The following is a 21,409-nucleotide window of genomic DNA, read 5'->3' as shown; positions in this document are numbered from 1 at the left end:
TCTTTACAGTTTTATTGAAAACCAAATTACTAGAGTTTTTCCTCCTCGTCCAGGGAGTTTGGTTGGTTTTTGGCGTCCCACCATTGTCGTTCAGCCGATAGGAAAGTGACGAAAAATGCTGCAGTTCCTGCGTAAATTACGGCAGCTATGATGAACATTATCCTCCATAACAGCTTGTCAGTCTGAAATTTGACATAAAAATAAAATAGTACGCCTCTGAGATTCCAAATTTCCAATATGGATTTATATTGTGGGCCCTAAAGGCATTTACCCTAAATAGAGTGAATCGATTTATTTCCCAGTTCCCTAGTTTCTTCTACATTTCTAATGCCCCAATTTCGCAACAATAGCTCCCCAAAGCTGCTTAGAGCTATACTAATAGACTTCTTTTAAATCACAGTCACAAATTTCATTTATTAAGTGGAATTCTAGAATTAAAGCACTCACCTCTTCGTATACGATAAACTGGACGAGCATTGGAGCTAGAATAGCCAACGTTTGTCCAATTCCATTGGAAATTCCGAAAAGGAGCCCCGAAAAACGGGGTGATATGTCAATATGATTGACGTTATAGCCGCAAAACATGGCTCCGTTTAGGGATATTGCCACTATTAGCAGAGCTGCAATGGCCCAACGGTTTTCTTCGAAAGCCAGCCAGATTAAGGCAGCAGCAGGAAGAAACGCCCCTAAAAAACAATTGTTAGTTTTCAGAGTAAAAATGGGTGAAACTTTATAAAATCTTCTTGTATTAACACGATGTACACAAATGTACAATTAGCGTTACATACTTAATATACGAAATAAGTGGGCAATGTGGAGAATTTTTAAAAAGTCTCTAATTACGAAATTATTAACCTAACATCAATCTATCAGACTTAAGCAAGTCTGGCGTTGTTGTAGAACACTATTTAGCTAGACGGTCAAGTGATAATTGTCAAAATAACTGTCATAATTCTCAGAAACGCGTTTTATATCAAACACTGCAAAAAAACGTTTCTAAACTTTGATTTTTGCAACTTTAGAGCATAGTTTGACAGTTTTGACGTTAGTGACAGTTGTCACGTGATTGTAGAACACTGTTTAGTTAGACGGTCACGTGATAATTGGCAAAATAACTGTCATAAATCTCAGAAACACGTTTTATATCAAATACTGCAAGAAAACGTTTCTAAACCCTGATTTTTGCAAATTTAGAGCATAGTTTGACAGTTTTGAGGTTAGTGACAGTTGTCACGTGATTGTAGAACACTATTCAGCTAAGCAATCACGTGGTAATTGTTAAAATAACTGTCATAAATCTCAAAAACAGGTTTTATATCAAATACTGCAGGAAAACGTTTCTAAACCCTGATTTTTGCAACTTTAGAGTATGGTTTGACAGTTTTGACGTTAGTGACAGTTGTCACGTGATTGTAGAACACTATTTAGCTAGACGGTCACGTGATAATTGTCAAAATAACTGTCATAATTCTCAGAAACACGTTTTATATCAAACACTGTAAATAACTCTCACATATCTCAGAAACGCGTTTTATATTAAATACTGCAGGAAAACGTTTCTAAACCCTGATTTTTGCAACTTTTAAGCACAGTTTGACAGTTTTGTCATAAATGACAGTTGTCACGTGATTTCAGAAGACTATTTAGCTAGACTATGAAGTGACAATTGTCAAAAAAGTTTTGTTTCGAAAACTGTGTTGAAATGTAATTCTTGCAAATTCTAGTAAAATTTTGACAATTCTGACATTAGTGACAGACATCACGTGGTTTTAGAGTAAGAAGATGACTGTTTTAAGCACATTTTGAGAATCCTTATTAAATTTCCTATTCAATAAACTGAAAAAGTATATAAAAAGTTTCACAACCAACATAATCGCAATAACGTAATTAAAAAGTATATTATATATACAAAAAACAGGAGAATGATGGAAGAACTACAAAAACGTTAGATATACTGTTTTAACGGCAGACCTGGCAACAATGACTACAACACTCTAATAGGGGATTTAAAGCAAATTTTCAGAGCCACACAGTGGTAAAAACTATAACAGAATAGCCAAATTACAAGCTATCCAACAACTAATTAGTCAGTTTGATGTTTTCCATGCAATCACTCCCTAATCGTTAAAATTTATTGCAACTCCCTAATAAAGGATTTAAACAGAACCTCAAAGGGTACATATTGGTAGAAATTAAAACTCTGTAACTGTCAAAATATCTAATTGACAAGCTGTCACAGTAAACACTGGTAACTTGACAATATAATTTTATCAACCTAAATTCTTCTAAAAAATACCCTAAAAGTACTACAAAATACTGCATAATACTCTAAAAATATTTCAAATTCTGACTAATACTTTAAACTAAAATATTTTTATGTATTACTAATTTTCCAAAAAGCGAAAATCTGATGGACGCCAGACTTAGCCATATTTGTTTTAATAACTCGAAAATGGTTGGAAGTAGAGATTTACGACTTGAAACCTTTTGTAGAGAAATGTTGGGCCTTTCAAACCACTTTTTCTTCAAACCGATCGGTTAAGGGGGGATTGAGCAGTGGCGTGCCAAATTTAAAAATTCAAATATGAGCTAAAGGGAGGTTCGTAATTTTGAATCACTCTGTGTAATTTTGCTTGTTCATGTAATAATGAAATATTTGCTTTGATTATTTGTTTTGAAAAATATTTGCTGTCCTGTTTATCAAACAATCGCTACTGGTTTAGCAAACAGGTTTTGAGGAAATATTTGTTAACGTGTAATGGCATAGCAAAAATATTTGCTCAAAACAAAAATTCCTGCTTTGGTTGATTTGGGTTTTCATGGTATTTGACTTATTTCCAGCAGAATTTTGGTTCATAAGTCACAAACTGTTAAAGTTAGAAGAGTAGAAGTTTGTCACGTGACTGGTTAGGCCAATAGGCAAATTTTGCTCTATTTACTGTTACTTCCTTTCTTAATAAAACGCCTGTAATTTTTTTTTTGTCTGTTAAAATGTACTATTTTAATAAAAATTCATAGATTATACTAGATACAGTCAAATGTCTTATTAACAATTTTCCTTTAATTTAAATGGCATAACTTAATTAATGAATATATCAGTACTGGGACTTCGTGTAATTTAGGTAGAGTAGAATTCTATTTGTTTACCATATTCTTGGTATTGGGCCTTTTGAGCTCAAACCGGTAGAAAGCCACAACATCGCGTGCATTTGGCACTTTCTAAAAAAGTCTCTAATTCTTGCCATATTTTGGCTTTCTAGCTCTTTGTGCATATAATGTCCGACCCCTAGAATATAATCGATAAATAGAATTCTACTCTACTTAAATCACACTGAGTCCCAGTGCAGATTTACGCGAAATAGCAACATTTACGTGAAATATTTCGTCCAGTACTAAAACCGAATAATTTCATATCGAATAGCTGTAAAGCACGCTAATTTGATAAACCACCCCAATACGAGGTTGAATTTGTCCGCAATAGGAAATTCGTTCAAACAAAGAGCTTTAATGTATTCGAAACTATTACTGTCAGGAATTCTAATGGAATTTACTTCTAAAACCCCCCTCACACCCTTTTTAACATAATTACCACAAACATTTTCTGATTGACGTCGCCTTTGTTTGACTAAACTAAATGTCATACCTATTCCATGAAAAATCTGTCTGGATCTTCTTCTAGACGTAACCTTTTTCACTATAAAGTAATCGGCTAATGGACCATAAGCTACAGTGGCTACAGCCGCGACAACATAAGGAGCTGACGAGTAAAGGCTGTTCTGAATTAAATTTTTTGAAATTATGGTATTTTCCACCAGAAAACTGTTACTAACTTGGTCAATGTCGATGTCAGTGACGTTGCTAAGGTACGTGGGGATTTCTGTGATGAGGAAAGTGCTACCCCAACTCTCTCCAATTGCTCCTACAATGATAGCCCAGTAGGGGAGTGATGTGAAGATTGCCTTCCATGGTATTTTCACTTTCTAGACAAATGTTAACAATTGTTTCTCCCAAATGAAGCCAATCAAAATACTAACCATATAATCATCATCATTTTCCTGTCCCAAAGATGTCTCAATATACCTCCTCTCCTCCATACTAATTCCTCTATGGGTGGATGGTCTGTCGGCACTCAACACCCACCAAAATCCGCACCAAACCACGCCCAACACTCCAAACACATAAAACGAGGCAGGCCAACCCCACGACGATGTCGACAAATACCCAGTGATGGGCATGGAAATGATGGTACCAAAACTGCAACCTACGTCTTACTTAACATCAGAAAAAAGTCAACAACAATTATTCAAACCTGAGTAAACTGTGGTATTAATCCAGGACCGTTCTTCTGTAGGCGCCCATTTACCCAGCATGGTATGGGTTAATGGTACGATGAAACCTTGGGCGATACCTTGTAAAATTCTGCACGCTATGACACCGCTTGAACCCAAATGGACGCTCAGAATAGGGATCAGAAAGCAGGCCACTGAAACATAGTTTATTGACATATTTTAAGTTTGGTTTTCAAGTCACAGTCTCAACTATGCTTAATAACGTGATTGAATGTATTTGACGATTTTCGGACATTTTTCAGTATTTATGACGTCAATTCTGAAAATTTCTACATGAAAACAGTCTCTGTGACGTCGTTTGACTACTTTAAGACACCAGAAATGCCTAAAAAGTCAATTTTGACAACTCCATAACAGAAAAACTGTGATTGACTGTATTTGATGATTTTCGGACATTTTTCAGTCTTTATGACGTCAATTCTGACAATTTATAGAGAAAACAGTCTCTGTGACGTCGTTTGACTACTTTAAGACACCAGAAATGCCTAACTCCAAAACAGAAAAACTGTGATTGACTGTATTTGACGAAAAATAACGCAAATTGACAATTATAACAGCTAAAGGTAGTTTTAACTTTTTAAAAATGTTTAGTAGAGATAAAAATTGCAAATTAATCTCAGAAGATTCTAAAAAATTTTGGACAACTTTAAGAGTTGTCCAAAAATTCTAAAATATGAAATTCCATAACAAAAACACACTTTTTGAAATTTTTTAAATCAGAAATTGGCATGTTTAGACAAATTTTTAGACTATGTGCAACAAATTTGAGCTTTCTAAAACATGTTTAGACACTTCTAAACTAATTTAGACAATTTGCAACATGTTCAGGAGTATTAATTCATCTTTAGACACTTTTAGGAGATAATAGACATGTGTTTTTCAATGTTTGGACTAGTCTGACTACCATGTTGATGTTTGAGACATACTAAACATGTTTAGACACTTTTAGAAGGCAATAGACAGTTAACAATGTGTTTTCCAATGTTTGGATTAGTCTAACAATTCTAACATTGGTCAGATTGATAAGAACAAATCGATTAGTAATCGAAAAATCGGATTTTGAATTCGTTGAGCAAAATGACGTTTAAGTAATGCTTTTCGATCAGTAATCGATTTATTTCAGTGCATTCAATTCCTAAAAAAAAATCATCTATTTGACATTTTATACTTTCAGATCGTTGGTGAGTGAGTTTTGACAGTTATGACAGCTGTCACGTGACGCAAGCAACGTATTAAAGGAGTTCTTATTGTCCCAACTGTCAAATCTGACTCCATGGAGCAATAGACACAACTTACACTGCAATTCCTCAATGAATGGCATTTTATACTTTCTGGTCACTGGCGAGAAAGTTTTAACAGTTGACAGCTGTCAGGTGACGTAAGAAACATATCAAAGTGTCCTACAAATGTCAAATTTGAGGTTCTATTGAAGTGTAAATACAGTAATAATTGTTCTGCATTTGATAGTTTCATTTCACTACTAAATGAGTTTCAATAGTGATAACAAGTGATATAAGCCACACTGAATAGTGTCATGACTCTCAAATTTAACGTCTTGAACTGTCATTTAACGTCACAATTGTCAAATTTAACTTCGCAGAGTTGATTATTAAGAAAATTGTCTAGTTAAACATGTTGAGGCATACCATGCATATTTAGATATCTTCGTAGAGGAAAAGACTGAAGAGAGATTATTTGAATAGTTTTTAAGACATCTTTCATAGTGGGACACCCAGTTTAACAATTATTTTGGTGTATACAAACCTAATCGATATACAGGGTGAATAAAACTAATATGACTCACCTGAATTGACCAACATAGCAATAGTCAGAATAAGCTTGGGAGAGAAAGAATGGGCAATCCGACCAGCAAAAAACTGCAAAGCAGCGTAGCTCCAGTAGAATGAAGATAGGATGATCCCTGTATTGGTCCAGTTAAAGGTCTTCAGAGAGGTCATGTGATCTTAAATTGTACAGAATAGGTACTTACAGGTACTGAAGCGTTACTTGAAGTATCTGTAGACACCATTGCTACTATAGCCACTGACAGGATGGTGCGGATGGCGTACGCCATCCCCATCAAGAAGAACAGCAATACCATTTGTATATACCGAATTTTGAGGCATGATTCTGTCCCTAAAAATCCATTTAGTTACAATATTTTTAAATTCAATGTACGCTCACCTTTGGACGATATTTTCCCATTAACTTCATCCATGATAATGTAAATCATACAACATTCCAACACTTAAAACAATCTTTACCACTAAATCCCCACAACATAATCTACTGAAACTATATCACTTAATAACGTAGACGATTTGTTATTATTTAATCCACAAATCCGTGATATAGACAAAACATTTAAATTTCTTTATTATCTTACATTGTTGGTTCTAGTTATCACAGTTATTTACCAGACCACGTGGCTTATTTAGATCACGGTTGTTAAGGTTAAATGCACTGTTAACGAGAACATCAAGTCAGAAACTGGTTAGTCCAATAATATCGGGTTCAGTCTATTATTACTTTTACCACAGCCTTATCAAGCATCATTCAATGTTTAGCAGACGGTAGTAGTGAATTAAATGAGTTGCATAATTTAGAATCTTTGCGTCTCTTGATTAAAGAGTAATTTGTTTTTTAGATCTTTGTGATAATTGTTAATACAAACCTGGATAAAGTTAAACAAAATGCTTAAAAAAAAATAAAATATTTGTTAAATTTGTCTCAGCTTAATTTTTCCTCACCCTGGTGCTTTCCAGGATTGAATTGAATGAATGTCTCTTCTGTTTTTCATGCATTGTTTTGTTTGTACCTAACAAACTCCCTTATTTGACTGACAAGGTATGCACTTTTTATGTCCATGGATAACCAATAAAATGAGCTTTCCAACTATACCTAAATATTGGTTGATTGGTTAGATAGTTTGACTCCTACAGAGCTTAAAACTTGACCAACATTTTCTGTCCACTGCTATTCATGCACTGTTTGGTTTAAATCTGAGAAACTTCCTTATTTGACTGACAAGTTACGGATTTTTATATGTCGATAGATAGCTAATGAAATAGTTTTTCCACCGATATGCAATATTGGTTGATAAGTTAAATAGTTTGGCTGCTAGAAGTTTTTAAACATTTTCTGTCCACTGCTATTCATGCACTGTTTCGTTTAAACCTAACAAACTCCCTTATTTGACTGACAAGGTATGCACTTTTTATGTCGATGGATAACCAATAAAATGAGCTTTCCAACTATACCTAAATATTGGTTGATTGGTTAGATAGTTTGACTCCTACAGAGCTTAAAACTTGACCAACATTTTCTGTCCACTGCTATTCGTGCACTGTTTGGTTTAAATCTGAGAAACTTCCTTATTTGACTGACAAGTTACGGATTTTTATATGTCGATGGATAGCTAATGAAATAGGCCTTCCACCGATATGCAACATTGGTTGATAAGTTAAATAGTTTGGCTGCTAGAAGTTTTTAAACTTGACAAACATTTTCTGTCCACTGCTATTCATGCACTGTTTCGTTTAAACCTAACAAACTCCCTTATTTGACTTACAAGGTATGCACTTTTTTATGTCGATGGATAACCAATAAAATGAGCTTTCCAACTATACCTAAATATTGATTGATTGGTTAGATAGTTTGACTCCTACAATGCATAAAATTTGACCAACATTTTCTGTCCATTGTTATTCATCCACTGTTTGGTTTAAATCTGAGAAACTTCCTTATTTGACTGACAAGTTACGGATTTTTATATGTCGATGGATAGCTAATGAAATAGGCCTTCCACCGATATGCAACATTGGTTGATAAGTTAAATAGTTTGGCTGCTAGAAGTTTTTAAACTTAACCAAAGTGTTTTCTGTTCACTGTTTTTTGATTTGAGTGGCAATTTATGAGCTTTTATATGTCAATGGTTTAAAACTTGCAGTTATTGCTATAATTAACCTTCACAATAAAATAATAATTATATTTGCTGCCTGGACTCTTATCTACAAAACCTCCTTGAATTGTTGAAAATGACTTCAAATGCACTTAAGATGTCTACACAAAATGTTGATCAAACTGCCACAAAGTCTACAATTGGATGCATTCGTTTCATTATAGTCGGGCTGTTATTCTGTATGCTAGTTATTCTGTTTGGTATTAGGGTCAGTTTATCCCTGGCCATAATTGCTATGACCACTGAGGGCATTTCCAGTAATCCTGACGTTCCAGTAAGTAATTTTATTTTCAAAAACTTTAAATCTAAATTTTTATTAAGTTTTACGCTTGGGATAATGTCAGTGTGGTGCTTTCATCATTCTACTGGTCTTATGCGATTCTACAGTTCTTCGCAGGACACCTGGTGCTGTATTTTGGGTGCAAGAAACTGCTCTTCAGTTCGATGTTTGTCAGTTCACTGGCTAACATTCTGGTATGTTGTGGGTAGTACTGGTTGACCAAGTGTCAAATTAGTTTGTAGGTTCCTTGGTCTGTTGCTTACGGTGGTTCTTATGGTGTGATTGCCCTTCGGGTGCTTCAAGGACTTTTTCAAGGTTTTATGCTTCCATGCTTGAATGGTCTTCTAGGTAGATGGCTACCACCTAACGAACTTTCAATTATGAATTCTATAGTACATGCTGGTAAGTTGTGATTTGTGTAGACTTGAAGGCAAAAGTAACATTTTAGGAGCATTTTTCGGACAAATTTTGTGTAACATCTTGATTGGGTACTTGTCGGGATCTTCCTGGGGTTGGCCGGGGTATTTCTACCTTTCTGGGGTGGGTGGTTTGGTTTGGTGTCTAGGTTGGGTGGTTTTAAGTGCTGATTGTCCAGCTAATCATCCTTATATTTGTTCGGAGGAGAGAAAGTACATAGAGCAGGCTCTAGGACAGGAGGCAGATCACATGGTACAAGTGGTAAGTTGGTAACAGAGTGTGACGTAAGTGGTAGCTTAGTTGGTAGGGAAACCTGCTATACCATGGTCGGAAATTTTTCGTTCTAAACCTTACTGGGCTATTATGGTGGCTTCTATAGGGGAATCTTGGTTGAGCACCTATTCCTCCACTCAATTACCAAGTTATTTGAGTTACGCTGTAGGTTTGGATATTGTTAAGGTAAGAGTCAGTTACACTGCTTTATTAAATATTCACCATTACTCTGGTACAGAATGGTATGGTTTCTGCAGCTTCAACAGGAGTTACAGTAATTAGCTCTTTAATTATTGGTGGAATAGCCTCATTCACTTTGAAAATGGGTTGGATGAGTGTGGTTAACAGCAGAAGGTTGTTCCAGGCTTTATGTAAACATCCATTACAGTCTTAACTTTTATGTAACTCCTTGATGTAATTCCACAGCCCAGTACAGTTTCATAACTGTGCTGTTAACGTTGTCTTTCATAGAGACACCAGAAATTGTGATTGGACTGTTCATAGCCTCTAATTTGGGTACTGGCGGTATGTTTTCAGGACATTTAGTCAATTCTGTGGACTTGTCGCCAAGGTTTGCATCCAGTTTGAGCGGTATGGCGAATGGGACTGGTCAAATAATCGCCATTTTGGCTCCCCTATTGGTGCAATACATGGTGACCGATAAGGTCAGTATAATAGAACCCAGCTAATGAAGAAACATAACATAAACGTTCAGACTAACAGAGATCAATGGAGGAACACCTTTTATCTGGCTTCGGCAGTTGGTGGTGTGGCAGTGACGTTTTTTATTGTTTTCTGTTCTGGTGAGAGACAATGGTGGGATGATATAGGCAAAAATGAGAAGAAAGATGATGAAGAGAGTAATCAGGACAATAATGCTGTAGCACAGGTTTGACTGTTATTCAGCTATGACATCCCATTTTACTTCGATTTGTGCCTACCCTCTGTATGTACGTTGATTAAATAATAGTATCATTAAATCTATAAAATATTTAGCAATTGTTTCATTTAGTTTTTTTTTCAACTACTAATAAACTTTTTAATTCCACGATTATCTTTTATTATTCAATTAATCTGCTTATATTAATTTTATTAAACCTAAAACTGATTCACATATCTCATTCAGTCGAACTGACTTCACTTGACTATTTGAACATGATGAAAATTGCTGAAAATGCTGAAGAAACCTGCCAGAATACCCGAAAGGGTTATACACGTTTCGTTATAGTTGGACTGTTATTCTGCATGTTTAGTGTCCAGTACGGCATCAGAGTGGGATTGTCCTTGTCCATAATTGCTATGACAACTGAAGGCACTTCCAGTAATCCGGATGTTCCAGTAAGTGACCACAAATCTTCATCTTCATGTTCAACATGTAAACAAATTTAAAGTACTACGACTGGGATAACTCCAGCATCATACTCTCATCTTTCTACTGGTCGTATGCGATTCTTCAGTTTGTGGCAGGCCACCTGGTGCACTATTTTGGCAGCAAAAAACTTCTTTTAAGCTCTGTATTCGTTACCTCTTTGGCTCATCTTCTGGTAAGTTGCTCATTTAGAAACGGCTCTTTCACTTCTTCGTAGATTCCTCTTGCTGCAGCTTACACTGGTTCAGAAGGAGTGATAGCCCTTCGGGTGGTCCAAGGGCTTTTCCAAGGATTTATGATACCATGTTTGAATGGTTTCTTAGGGAGGTGGCTTCCACCAAACGAGCTGTCAATTTTGAATTCCATAGTGTATGCTGGTAGGTTTGAAGGACAATTTTGGTAGTAGTTGTACAGGAGTTGTGGATTTGAGGTTCTACATTTGGAGTTATTGTGACCAAAGTTATGATAGGATATCTGTCGGCCTCTTCTTGGGGTTGGACTATATCATTCTACATTTCTGGGGGTACTGGTTTGATTTGGTGTTTGTGTTGGCTGTTTCTATCTTCTGATACACCTGGAAATCACCCATCTATTCGGTTAGAGGAGAGAAGATACATTGAACTTGCTTTGGATCAGGAGAAAGACCATATGGTAAGAGTTAAACTTCTGGTAAATTCAGTCACGTAGTCCTGTAGTTAAAGGAGAAACCTTCCGTACCATGGTGGGAAATTTTTCGTTCTGTACCTTATTGGGCTATTATCGTGGCTTCAATTGGAGAGTCATGGTTGAGTACCTATGCCTCTACCCAAATATCAAGTTATCTGAGTTATGCTGTAGGTTTGGATATTATTAAGGTTAGTTGACACAACTACAGTTCCTAGTTGGTAATTTGTATAAATTGATAGAACAGTTTGGTTTCTGCTGCTTCAACAGGAGTTACTATAATAAGTGTAGTAACTTTCGGTTCTCTAGCTTCGTACACGTTGAAAAAAGGTTGGCTCAGTGTAGTTAACAGCAGACGTGTATTCCAAGCTTTATGTAAGTAAAACCAGTGGAGAAAAATTGAATTTTAACACCAATTTCAGCTCAATACATGTACATAATTATGCTATTGACGTTGTCCTTCATCGAAAGTCCTGGGATCGTTGTAGGCTTGTACATAACAGGAAGTCTGTTTTCGGGTGCTTTACCCTCAGGACACTTAGTCAATTCTGTAGATTTGTCCCCAAGATTTGCATCCAGCATGACTGGTATAGCCAACGGGATTGGTCAGCTAATTGCTATTTTGGCACCCCTATTGGTGCAGTACATGGTGATCGATAAGGTCAGTATACGGTAGAACCTAGTTAGACAACAAAAGTAACATAAACGTCCAGACTAACAGAGATCAATGGAGGAACACCTTTTATCTGGCTTCGGCAGTTGGTGGTGTGGCAGTGACGTTTTTTATTGTTTTTTGTTCTGGTGAGAGACAATGGTGGGATAATGTGGGCAAAGGAAAGAAGGAAGATGATCCAGAAAAGGAGACTGATACTCCAAATCAGTAATTTTTTTGGTATTTACTGTAATAAATAGTTTAAGTGGCGTGATTTGTGTGATAGAGACGACTTTCAAATTATCAAACTTGATAAACAATTATATAGATCTTAATTATATTGTATTTTTATGACGTTATAATTTACAATACATTGTATTCAACAAGGAATATTTTGTAAATAACTGTTTATGAGTTAATCCATCCTGAAGTACTCTTCTTTATCATGACAAATTTTTCCATATCTTTTTTAATACTAGTGATTCAATGGAGGAAATTTTGTATATTTGCTATTGTAGAAACATTTTTTTTGCATTAATTTCAGACAAACAATTTTTATAAAACATGTTTATGTCTGATAACTTAGTCAAGAAGAATCGACTAGATCAATACAAATTTTCCGACTATTTTGTAATTTATTTTGATTTTTGGGATCCACTGGCAGGTTATGTTAAATTAATGATTTAATAACTTTTTAAAATTAAACCAATTTTTCTAAAATGTGTTTTAATGCTTACGTGACTCCTTTGAACGTTTAAATGATTTTTTAAAGATTTTGTGACTATTTTGATATTAAAAATGTTATCCTGAAGGTAATTTTCAAGGTTTAAATATTGTCGCAGTCACCTGGACAGTTTTACGAATGAAAATTTCTGATGATCAGATATCAGGTCACAATATACTGGAATAAACACGTAAACAGAATGGAAGACAGTCAGAATTTGCAGGTTAATTTGACACTGAAAAAGGCTTGAAATGATATTTGCAGAACTAAAAAAGTGTACAAATTGTCTTTAGCAAACCTGGCAATTGTAGAATTTACTGAAGAAGATTAAATTTTAACGATACAAGTTAATAAAAATAGTAGAACAGCATGAAAATATTTCGCATACAAAGTTTTGCCAAACTGCTTTTGTTGTGCACTTTTTTTATTAATAATTAACTTTTTCAAACAATTTCAAAACTAATTAAGTTAGAATCCACTTAAATTACTTCAAACTGCAATGTTGCCTTTCTATTAAAACTTTTAATAGAATTTGTACCGAAAGATTAATTTTTTTTCCTCAAAAAATGCAGATTTGTTCTTTTACAGTATTAACCTGTTATTTGATGGTTAAGTTTTTGTACGTAAAGACCGAATTAGCTTGAAACCATTTGGAATTGTAACGTTATGTACTATTTAAATCAGATTGGATGGGAAGGGAAAATAGTTCTTATTGGCATACTTTAATTTAGAAAAATCCTGTTTCAGGAGCCAAGTTCCTCTATTAGGCACTCAAACCTTATTATAGAATAACGATTATTGTAATTAGCGATCCCATCCTGTATATAATACACGGTGGTCTATTACGAACCGCATCCATTATGGAAAAACCGTAACGAATCGATTGGGACAGTTTGTAGAAAATATCAACTAAATCCGTTATTTTAAATGAAACACCCTGTATATGGTTGCTTTTTCGGATTTTAGTCACGTGACAGTCTGCTTAAATGACGTTCTGGGGTCACGCGACAACTGTCAACTACGTTACAACTGTCAAAGTTTGCCTGAAAAGCTCCAAGCAACTAAGTAACTGTCTAATACAGTTCCAGAGCCAAAAATTTATTTTCCAGTCCTGTAATGATTGTTTTGACAGTTGTCACGTGACATCCTGGTAAATGGCGTCTTGATATTTTATGACATCTGTCAAATACGTCAAAACAATTAAAAAATAACGCTTTGGCAAGCTCATCAAGACAATAGGTAAGTTCTTGCAGTTTTACAGCCAAAATACTAGTCTCACAGCTTTGTTGCTGTTAATTGGACACTAGTCACGTGACAGTCTGCTTAAATGACGTTCTGGGGTCACGCGACAACTGTCAACTACGTCACAACTGTCAAAGTTTGCCTGAAAAGCTCCATGCAACTAAGTCACTGTCTAATACAGTTCTGGAGCTAAAAATGTATTTTCCAGTCTTGTAATGATTGTTTTGACAGTTGTCACGTGACACCCTGGTAAATAACGTCCCAGTGTCTTATGACATCTGTCAAATACGTCAAAACAGTGAAAAATACCCTTTGGCAAGCTCATCAAGGCAATAAGCAAGTTAATGCAGTTTTACAGCCAAAATACTAGTCTCACAGCTTTGTTGCTGTTAATTGGACACTAGTCACGTGACAGTCTGCTTAAATGACGTTCTGGGGTCACGCGACAACTGTCAACTACGTCACAACTGTCAACTGGCTCAAATTTTTTGCACCACAAAAAAAAAGTGCTTCAACCAAGTCTTGACAGACTGGTAGACAAGTGATAGCTGTCAAACTTGGTACAGTGGTTGTGATAGGTTAGTTTGACAGCTGTCAAACATTTTAGCTTAATTTCTTTACTAGTGTCATGAGGGACGTGCTTTGATATTTTTTTGACAGATTTGTATTTAAGTGGCAGCTGCCACTGTTCAGAATTAACTGCTTGAAACTTTCCGAATTTTATCATATTGTTCTATTTTGTTCTTATTCCATTTTTTAGCTTTATGCTATAATTTTAATATACAATTTATGAAAAAATTAATGAATTTCACTTTGTAACTTCATGGGTAGATTTTTGACATTTCCAGTGTCAAAATTGTCTTTTTTAACAAAGTAGCCTAAAACAATTTTGTATTCTAATTGTACCTGCTATTTAAATCTAGTTGGGTGGTAAAAAAAGTAAGTTATATACTGACATATTTAACTAAAAGTATATTCTAAAAACAAAAATTATACACTAAAGTTAAATATTGTCATCTTCTTTATAGCTTTCATTAACTTTTCCATCAAAATGTCGATGCGTTTTCTCTTCTCTTTTGATTCTGTCGATATCGTCCCACCATTGTCGATCAGATGAGCAGAAAACGATAAAAAACAGGGCTGTAACTGACCCAATCACAGCAGACAGAATGAACGTGTACCTCCATAATGTTTTATCATTCTACAACAGATTCTGTATAGTTCATATCAAATTAGTTTTCACCATTCATCTCACCTCATTAGTGACAATGAATTGCACTAAAACTGGTGCTAAAATGGCAATTAGTTGCCCTATTCCGTTAGAAATCCCTGATAAAATGGCTGCATATCTGGGAGACAGGTCCAGGTGGTTCACTATATGTCCTGAAGTTACAGCTGAAGAAGCTGTGTTCAAAGCTATTAACACTGAAGCTATAGGTACTGTACTCTCCAAGTAGGAGAGAATCATCAGCCCTATTGCAATGGAAAACATACCTAAAATTTGACCATTAAAGCTAGAATAACCAGTTAAAAGTTACTTACTAAACCCTTGGAAAATTCTTCTAGTGCCTACAATGGTTAACCAGCCTTTTGAAATGCTGTAGCCAGCAATAGGGCTGTAGATTAACGACCCTACTAAAGCCCCTACTGTAGGAATTGCAGTAAATAGGCTGCTCTGTTCAAATCACCCTTTAGACTGTACTGCACTTTCTAGTAATTTCAACTTACATCTGTAATGTCAAGTCCTACAGCGTAGCTCAAGTAACTTGGCAATTCTGCATTTAAAAAGGTTGATGTCCAGGTTTCTCCTACAGCTGCCACAATAATAGCCCAGTAGGGCAACGACTTGGCAATAGCCCTCCAAGGGATGCTCCTCTTGTCAATCTTCAAGTTCAAAATTGTTAAGATGAACTAGACTGTTAGTAAAATTTATACCAAGTGGTCATCCTGTTGTCCTAGAGACTTTTCTATATACTGCCGCTCTGCCATGGAGATGCTTGAATGCACTGAAGGATTTTCTGCGCTCAACCACCACCAGAAGATGCACCAAACTAGACCTAGTGCACCAAACAAGTAAAAGGCCGAAGGCCAGCCCCATGATGACGCTGACAGGTAACCGGTTAAAATGATGGACACCACTGCCCCAACCTGAAAACCTGCAAAACAAAAACTAGTCATTCAAACTATTAATTTGGTTTCCACAAACCGGAATGCACTATGGAGTTCCAGTACGACAATTCACTAGGTGGTAGCCACTTTCCCAGGATTCCATTCAAGCATGGTAACATGAAGCCTTGGAATAGTCCTTGGATTACGCGCAGTGCCATCACACCCTCAGCGCCGGCGTATTTTGCTGCTGCCGGTATCTACTTAACTTTAGAAGAATTGGATTAGAATGTAACGGATGGTTTACCAGAACTGAACAGATGGAGTTTACGAAGATGGATGCCAGGAGGAGGTTTTTGGCTCCGAATCGGTGCACAAAGTTTCCTGCAACGAACTGCAGCACTGCGTAACTCCAGTAGAAGGCTGAGAGGATGATGTTTGAATTGTTCCATTCGTAATACTGGAAGTAGGATTGAATGGGTTGTTATTGTTTTCTAGGCTTATGAAATATATAGTTATTGTTGTTTTTTTCTTCAGGGCTACAAAATAGAAACGAAAACCGTTATAGCTAATGAAAAATAACAATTTGACCTAAAGAATACTTTTACTCTGCTAGTATTACATAGACGCACATAAGTAGTCAATATCCTTTATGCGAATACTACTTTCTTCTTAAAAACGCTAAGAAAATCTTGTTTTTTTTTTAAGGAACTTAATTCTCAAAGTCATCTGAGATTGATTTGCAATGTTCTGTAATTTAATTTGTACTTTTTGTTCTATTTTTTCAGTTTTAAAAATGTTCAAAAAATTTCTATTTTTTTTGTGGAAATTAGATTTAGAGTCATCTGATATTGATTTGAAATTTTTAATTAGTCAGTTTGGGTCTGATTTTTTAGTTTCAAAAATTTTCAAAAGTGTAAAAATTTTCAACCTGAGCACTCCTAACCTAACCTAACTTACTGAGTTGACTTCCTTTAGGTCAATTTTAGTTATTTGATATTTGTGGTGTGTTTTTTCCTAGTTTGAACATTTTGTTGGTAATTTACTTGGTAACAATTTTACGAGGACTCCAATTATCCAAAAATATATAAGGTGTTTGAATGAAAATTTTAGAATTGCACGGTTGATAGTCAGTGGATAACTCCAACTTTATTTGGTCACCTGGTATAAGTAAAATACTAGAAAACAATACTTACTGGTACGTCAGGATTACTGGAAGTAGAATTTGAGGTCATGGCAATGATGGCCACGGAGATGCCAAGCCTTAAACTGATACTGATCACCAGCATAAAAAAGAGCAAAATCAGTTGAATGTAGCGGATTTTCAAGCATTGGGTTCCTAGTTAATGTGATTGTTTTAAACTATTTCGATAAATCAATTGAAAACTAGAGTGCATTACACTTTGACCTAGTTATCGTGTGTACCTGTTTTGGGTTCCTCCAGGTCCATTTGCTGCATATTGCTCGACATCTTCACCGTAAACGATGATCAAACCACGCACAAACACCGGATTAACTATTAATAATTTACTGGTCTCTTCGGTCAAGATTGCAGAACTGTTTATCGAAATGTTGGATGGAATCAAGGCTGCTTTTACCTCGTCATTATTGCAAGAACTTTGTATTTAAGTACCATACGAGCATATGATTATTGAGTCTGTATGATAACGTTTGATTGGCCCCAATTTTTATTAAAACTCTTAGAAAGTGACGCGTTTGAGAAAATCCTCTATTATATATAATTTTTCGTAAAAGCAATATACTAAACTATGATACCTATTACTAAGCCTATGTCACCAAATTAGGTTTAATTAATTAAGTATTTGTAAATAGCGGCTTTTAGTTGAAAACCGACATATATCTTTATTAGATGAGTTGCAAAACTGCTTTTACACACCTTAAAAACAAACAAAAAAATTGCTTTAACTGTTCCATGTAATATTGGAAATTATGCTAAATCATAGCAATTCATTTTGGTCCATCCTGTATAAAAATAAAGCTTAAAGTTTGTAAATCTTAAAAAACACCTTTCCAGACTAATTTGGATGTAAATAGAAAAATCACAAAAAAATAAAATATTAAAATTGCTGTTTTTTTTTTCAGCATAAACTACAGAAAAGAAAACAACCCGACAATCCATAGAGCAATATTTACTTTCGATGTTTCACTAGGTAAGTTTAACCTCCGGTTATGTTAAACCATCTACACAGTAAACTGATCTTTAGATGGTAATCTGCGCCTGCATCCAGATTCGAGCACCATAACCAATTCGGATCTACCAAGAACCGCCCGTTGCCAAGTTTGGTTCCCATCACCCAACGATGGACACGGCATTGTTGCCGAATTAACACGACTTAACGTGCCTTGCAATAAGGGCTATTTGCATTTCGCCGGCTTGAACCACACCCAGTATACCCATGATGGTAAATTGCTCCACAAGTTATGCGGTAAGAAAATTTGTTTTTTATGACCACGAGAGCACACTCAAACTATATAGAGTGTTTAGTTTAGAGCTGAAACAACAAGGGATTTAACAGAACCTCAAAACAGCTTTTGTGTGTTTGCCTTGGAGCGTATGTTTGTTTATTAGATTTATGTTAGGGCTTTAACTGTAATAGCGCCCTAAGTAACTTTCCGATTGGGGTGGAAACTTGTCATCTGCGAAGGTTTTGATATTAGTTTACGTGTATGTAAAGAAAGGACTTAAATTCCTAATTAGTTGGATGAGATTGGTGTATAGGTTACAAAATTAAACCTACACAACTAAAACTAGGATAGTCTCTACCAAAAATAACAAACATTGTTTTCATTGGAATTCAATCAAATACGCTTTCACAGTAACCCCAGAAAAACCAATCCGTTTGTCCGTGTTTCAATTAAATGCTCATGAACGAACTTGATTACGCATGGAAAAACTGGATTCTGGCGTTCACTTTTAAATTCAAATTAGTTTGTGCAATTTTAATTCTGCTAGTCTGGAGTAATTTAGGAGGCAGAAAATGTATCTTTGACCAATAGAAAAAGTAACATTTTCAGCTATTTTTCTTAGGACTAATTGGTCTGTATCAGTATGAAAGTTTTTGTCAAACTGATCTGTCTTTTTGACGTGTAGTTTAATCTGTCATTAACACGTCCACCTTTATAATCCACTCCATGAAGCTATGCAACTGTAAAATCCATTAGAAAAACCAGAAACTCAGTTTAAAATGCTTTAACTGTATTTTGGACCTCAATGGGTAGAGTTCGGGCTGATTTTAAAGAAAACTAGTCTAATTGCCCTGTATTTTATTTTATAATTAAATCGTCAACTGTCACAATCTCCTCCATAAAGCTGTACAATTGCACAACTCATTTGAAAGACAGCAAACTTAGTTTAAAGTACCTTACTCATCAAACTGCTAAGGGTATCACAAATGCCAAAAAAAAATACAAGACTGAAAAGCAATGATTGAAGAGATTGCAGAAACAACTGAACTGTTAAAAGAAGAAACAAGCAATCAGATTAAAAAAATGAGGAAATGACAGAATATTACAAACAACGCGTTCCATTTCCCTAAAGACATGGATGAAGCAACACCAAAAGAGAACAAGTAGATATCTTGAAAAGAAGCAGTAGAATTTTAAAGCAGATTCTCCAAAGTCTATTAATTTGAGTTTGAGAGTTACTTATTCAAAATAATATTGAAAAACCTTCTCATGGTTTAACAGTAGCTTTAGTTGTAATTTTCCAGTGACTAGGACAAACTATGATGGAAAGCGGTTTCAAACATCCGGAGGCCTTTCCGGACTACTTCGAGGCGGTTTTATCAGTATTTATTCAAATTTAAATGGCAAAAGTTTCGTCAACCTGAACTTATCAGTAGAGTTTCCATATAAAATCTATTAAAAGTCGGAAGCAAACAAAACTTTGAACGACTGATCTCCGGAGATAAAACTGTAATTTTTTGGTTTAAACAGCAACACTCCCTGAATTTATTAAAAATCACTCCAGTTTTCAAAAAGGCTTCAATTCAAGTGCACTTTACTTTGAACAGTCTTTGTTTTGTTGATTTAGTTTTATAGTTCCAGGGAAATGTGCAAGTGTTTCAATAGAAGTAGTTTTCGTGCTATTTGGTTATCTTGAAATTTTAGAGAGTGATAACGAATTGGATGAACAAATAATAAAACCATTTAAACCCTCAAAAAAGAGTTTTTAGTTTTTAACAGATTTCAGTGTTAAAACACTCTGATTTCGTTTCTTAAAAGTAAAATTCTAAATTTTAGGTTCTAAAAACATTTTAGTTGCAGTTCAATGCAAAGAAGCTCTGATTTAAGAAAACTCAAAAAAATACCATTAAAAGTCTGATTTCAAAGCATTCAAACTGTGATCAGTTAAAACTATAATTTTCAAAAATTCGAAACTTAAAATTCCTTGCAGAAAAATCCAGTTTTAGATTTTCGTAATAAACGATGAAAACAAACAGTAAGCAATGACTTTCTAACTGTATTTGGTGCTGAAACTTTCTGATTTCGTGTTTTACAGTCAAAACCATAACTTCCAGAACCGGCAACTCTTAAAAACACTCCATTTCAGTCAAAATTCTGTGCACAAGGACCTAATTTGATAAATTCGTAAAGAATTAACATATGAAGTCTAATTTCAAGACTTCAAACTGTGCTCAGTGTTGTAAAATTCTCTGATTTCGTGTTTCTTAGCCAAAACTATAATTTTCAGAGACTTTTAAACATTATATTTCAATTAAAATTAAATGCAGAGAATTCCAATTTTAGAAATTCGTAAAGGAATAACATTAAGAGAGTTGAATTTCAAGACTTTCAAACTGTGTTTAGTCCTGAAGTTCTATGATTTCGTGTCTTACAGACAAAATTACAGCTTTTAGGTGCTAAAAGCACTTTATTTCAAAAACAGTTCAATGCAGAAATGTCCAATTTAAGAAAATCATAAGAAATTTTAATTGGAAATCTAATTTCAAGTCTTTCAAATTGTTTTCAGTTCTAAAACTTCTTGATTTCGTGTCTTATAGTAAAAATTCCAACTTTTAGGTCCTAAAAAGTCTTGAAAACAGTACATTTCAATGCAGAAATGTCCAATTTAAGAAAATCATAAGAAATTTTTATTGAAAATCTAATTTCAAGTCTTTCAAATTGTTTTCAGTCCTAAAACTTCTTAATTTCGTGTCTTATAGTAAAAATTCGAACTTTTAGGTCCTAAAAAATCTTGAAAACAGTACATTTCAATGCAGAAATGTCCAATTTAAGAAAATCATAAGAAATTTTTATTGAAAATCTAATTTCAAGTCTTTCAATTTGTTTTCAGTCCTAAAACTTCTTAATTTCGTGTCTTATAGTAAAAATTCGAACTTTTAGGTCTTA

The 21,409-nt window shown here is 34.8% G+C and overlaps 5 protein-coding genes across 9 annotated transcripts in view; 3 read left to right on the top strand and 2 right to left on the bottom strand.

The window, feature by feature from the left end:
* Positions 1-21,409, top strand: part of LOC145734530 (uncharacterized) — a 66,057-nt gene that overhangs the window by 12,287 nt on the left and 32,361 nt on the right. For all 3 annotated transcript variants that reach the window (XM_081987954.1, XM_081987952.1, XM_081987953.1), the window contains exons 3-4: positions 18,140-18,207; positions 18,262-18,483. In XM_081987954.1, coding sequence (XP_081844080.1) covers positions 18,140-18,207; positions 18,262-18,483 — 290 coding nt within the window. The remainder of the gene's footprint in view (positions 1-18,139; positions 18,208-18,261; positions 18,484-21,409) is intronic.
* LOC145734550 (putative inorganic phosphate cotransporter) lies at positions 3-6,839 on the bottom strand. Its single transcript, XM_081988016.1, has 9 exons — positions 6,534-6,839; positions 6,340-6,485; positions 6,154-6,292; positions 4,310-4,483; positions 4,035-4,261; positions 3,831-3,980; positions 3,644-3,776; positions 448-686; positions 3-182 (listed from the first exon to the last, which is right to left on the bottom strand). Exons 1-9 carry the CDS (start codon positions 6,580-6,582, stop codon positions 30-32), a joined length of 1,410 nt encoding a protein of 469 aa, XP_081844142.1. The 5' UTR covers positions 6,583-6,839; the 3' UTR covers positions 3-29.
* LOC145734547 (putative inorganic phosphate cotransporter) lies at positions 8,390-10,273 on the top strand. 2 transcript variants are annotated; one of them, XM_081988011.1, is made up of 8 exons: positions 8,390-8,584; positions 8,632-8,784; positions 8,833-8,992; positions 9,039-9,268; positions 9,308-9,466; positions 9,519-9,651; positions 9,707-9,945; positions 9,996-10,273. In XM_081988011.1, the coding sequence occupies exons 1-8, from the start codon at positions 8,408-8,410 to the stop codon at positions 10,173-10,175; spliced, it is 1,431 nt and encodes a 476-aa protein (XP_081844137.1). In that variant the 5' UTR covers positions 8,390-8,407; the 3' UTR covers positions 10,176-10,273. The 2 variants fall into 2 exon arrangements, with proteins under 2 accessions (XP_081844137.1, XP_081844138.1); XM_081988012.1 differs by having other exon boundaries at positions 8,391-8,584; positions 9,039-9,259.
* On the top strand, positions 10,392-12,354 carry LOC145734549 (vesicular glutamate transporter 1-like). Its single transcript, XM_081988015.1, has 8 exons — positions 10,392-10,618; positions 10,672-10,824; positions 10,867-11,026; positions 11,080-11,300; positions 11,345-11,503; positions 11,555-11,687; positions 11,735-11,973; positions 12,026-12,354. Exons 1-8 carry the CDS (start codon positions 10,436-10,438, stop codon positions 12,194-12,196), a joined length of 1,419 nt encoding a protein of 472 aa, XP_081844141.1. The 5' UTR covers positions 10,392-10,435; the 3' UTR covers positions 12,197-12,354.
* On the bottom strand, positions 14,888-17,731 carry LOC145734548 (putative inorganic phosphate cotransporter). Of its 2 annotated transcripts, none has more exons than XM_081988013.1 (9): positions 17,462-17,731; positions 17,233-17,375; positions 16,344-16,496; positions 16,137-16,296; positions 15,866-16,086; positions 15,659-15,814; positions 15,473-15,605; positions 15,186-15,424; positions 14,888-15,131 (listed from the first exon to the last, which is right to left on the bottom strand). In XM_081988013.1, exons 1-9 carry the CDS (start codon positions 17,505-17,507, stop codon positions 14,934-14,936), a joined length of 1,449 nt encoding a protein of 482 aa, XP_081844139.1. In that variant the 5' UTR covers positions 17,508-17,731; the 3' UTR covers positions 14,888-14,933. The 2 variants fall into 2 exon arrangements, with proteins under 2 accessions (XP_081844139.1, XP_081844140.1); XM_081988014.1 differs by having other exon boundaries at positions 17,233-17,311.

The sequence above is a fragment of the Ips typographus genome, linkage group LG10, assembly GCF_016097725.1.
Source record: "Ips typographus isolate SLU linkage group LG10, UJ_Ityp_2.0, whole genome shotgun sequence".
Taxonomy (NCBI): domain Eukaryota; kingdom Metazoa; phylum Arthropoda; class Insecta; order Coleoptera; family Curculionidae; genus Ips; species Ips typographus.
The sequence above is the reverse complement of the archived record's forward strand: the minus strand, read 5'-3'. Positions and strand labels throughout refer to the sequence as shown.

Bases quoted from the DNA above. Each gene is read 5' to 3' on its own strand.
- LOC145734550 (XM_081988016.1), bottom strand. From the start codon at position 6,582: ATGATTTACATTATCATGGATGAAGTTAATGGGAAAATATCGTCCAAA. The intron at 6,486-6,533 runs GTGAGCGTACAT...ATGGATTTTTAG, and splicing joins TGGGAAAATATCGTCCAAAG to GGACAGAATCATGCCTCAAA. The intron at 3,981-4,034 runs GTTAGTATTTTG...ACATTTGTCTAG, and splicing joins AAAATGATGATGATTATATG to AAAGTGAAAATACCATGGAA.
- LOC145734547 (XM_081988011.1), top strand. From the start codon at position 8,408: ATGTCTACACAAAATGTTGATCAAACTGCCACAAAGTCTACAATTGGA. The intron at 8,785-8,832 runs GTATGTTGTGGG...ATTAGTTTGTAG, and splicing joins GTTCACTGGCTAACATTCTG to GTTCCTTGGTCTGTTGCTTA. The intron at 9,946-9,995 runs GTCAGTATAATA...ATAAACGTTCAG, and splicing joins AATACATGGTGACCGATAAG to ACTAACAGAGATCAATGGAG.
- LOC145734548 (XM_081988013.1), bottom strand. From the start codon at position 17,507: ATGTCGAGCAATATGCAGCAAATGGACCTGGAGGAACCCAAAACAG. The intron at 16,087-16,136 runs GTTTGTGGAAAC...TTTGTTTTGCAG, and splicing joins GAACTCCATAGTGCATTCCG to GTTTTCAGGTTGGGGCAGTG. The intron at 15,425-15,472 runs GTAAGTAACTTT...GTCAAATTTTAG, and splicing joins AAGAATTTTCCAAGGGTTTA to GTATGTTTTCCATTGCAATA.
- LOC145734549 (XM_081988015.1), top strand. From the start codon at position 10,436: ATGATGAAAATTGCTGAAAATGCTGAAGAAACCTGCCAGAATACCCGA. The intron at 11,027-11,079 runs GTAGGTTTGAAG...TGTGGATTTGAG, and splicing joins GAATTCCATAGTGTATGCTG to GTTCTACATTTGGAGTTATT. The intron at 11,688-11,734 runs GTAAGTAAAACC...CACCAATTTCAG, and splicing joins ACGTGTATTCCAAGCTTTAT to CTCAATACATGTACATAATT.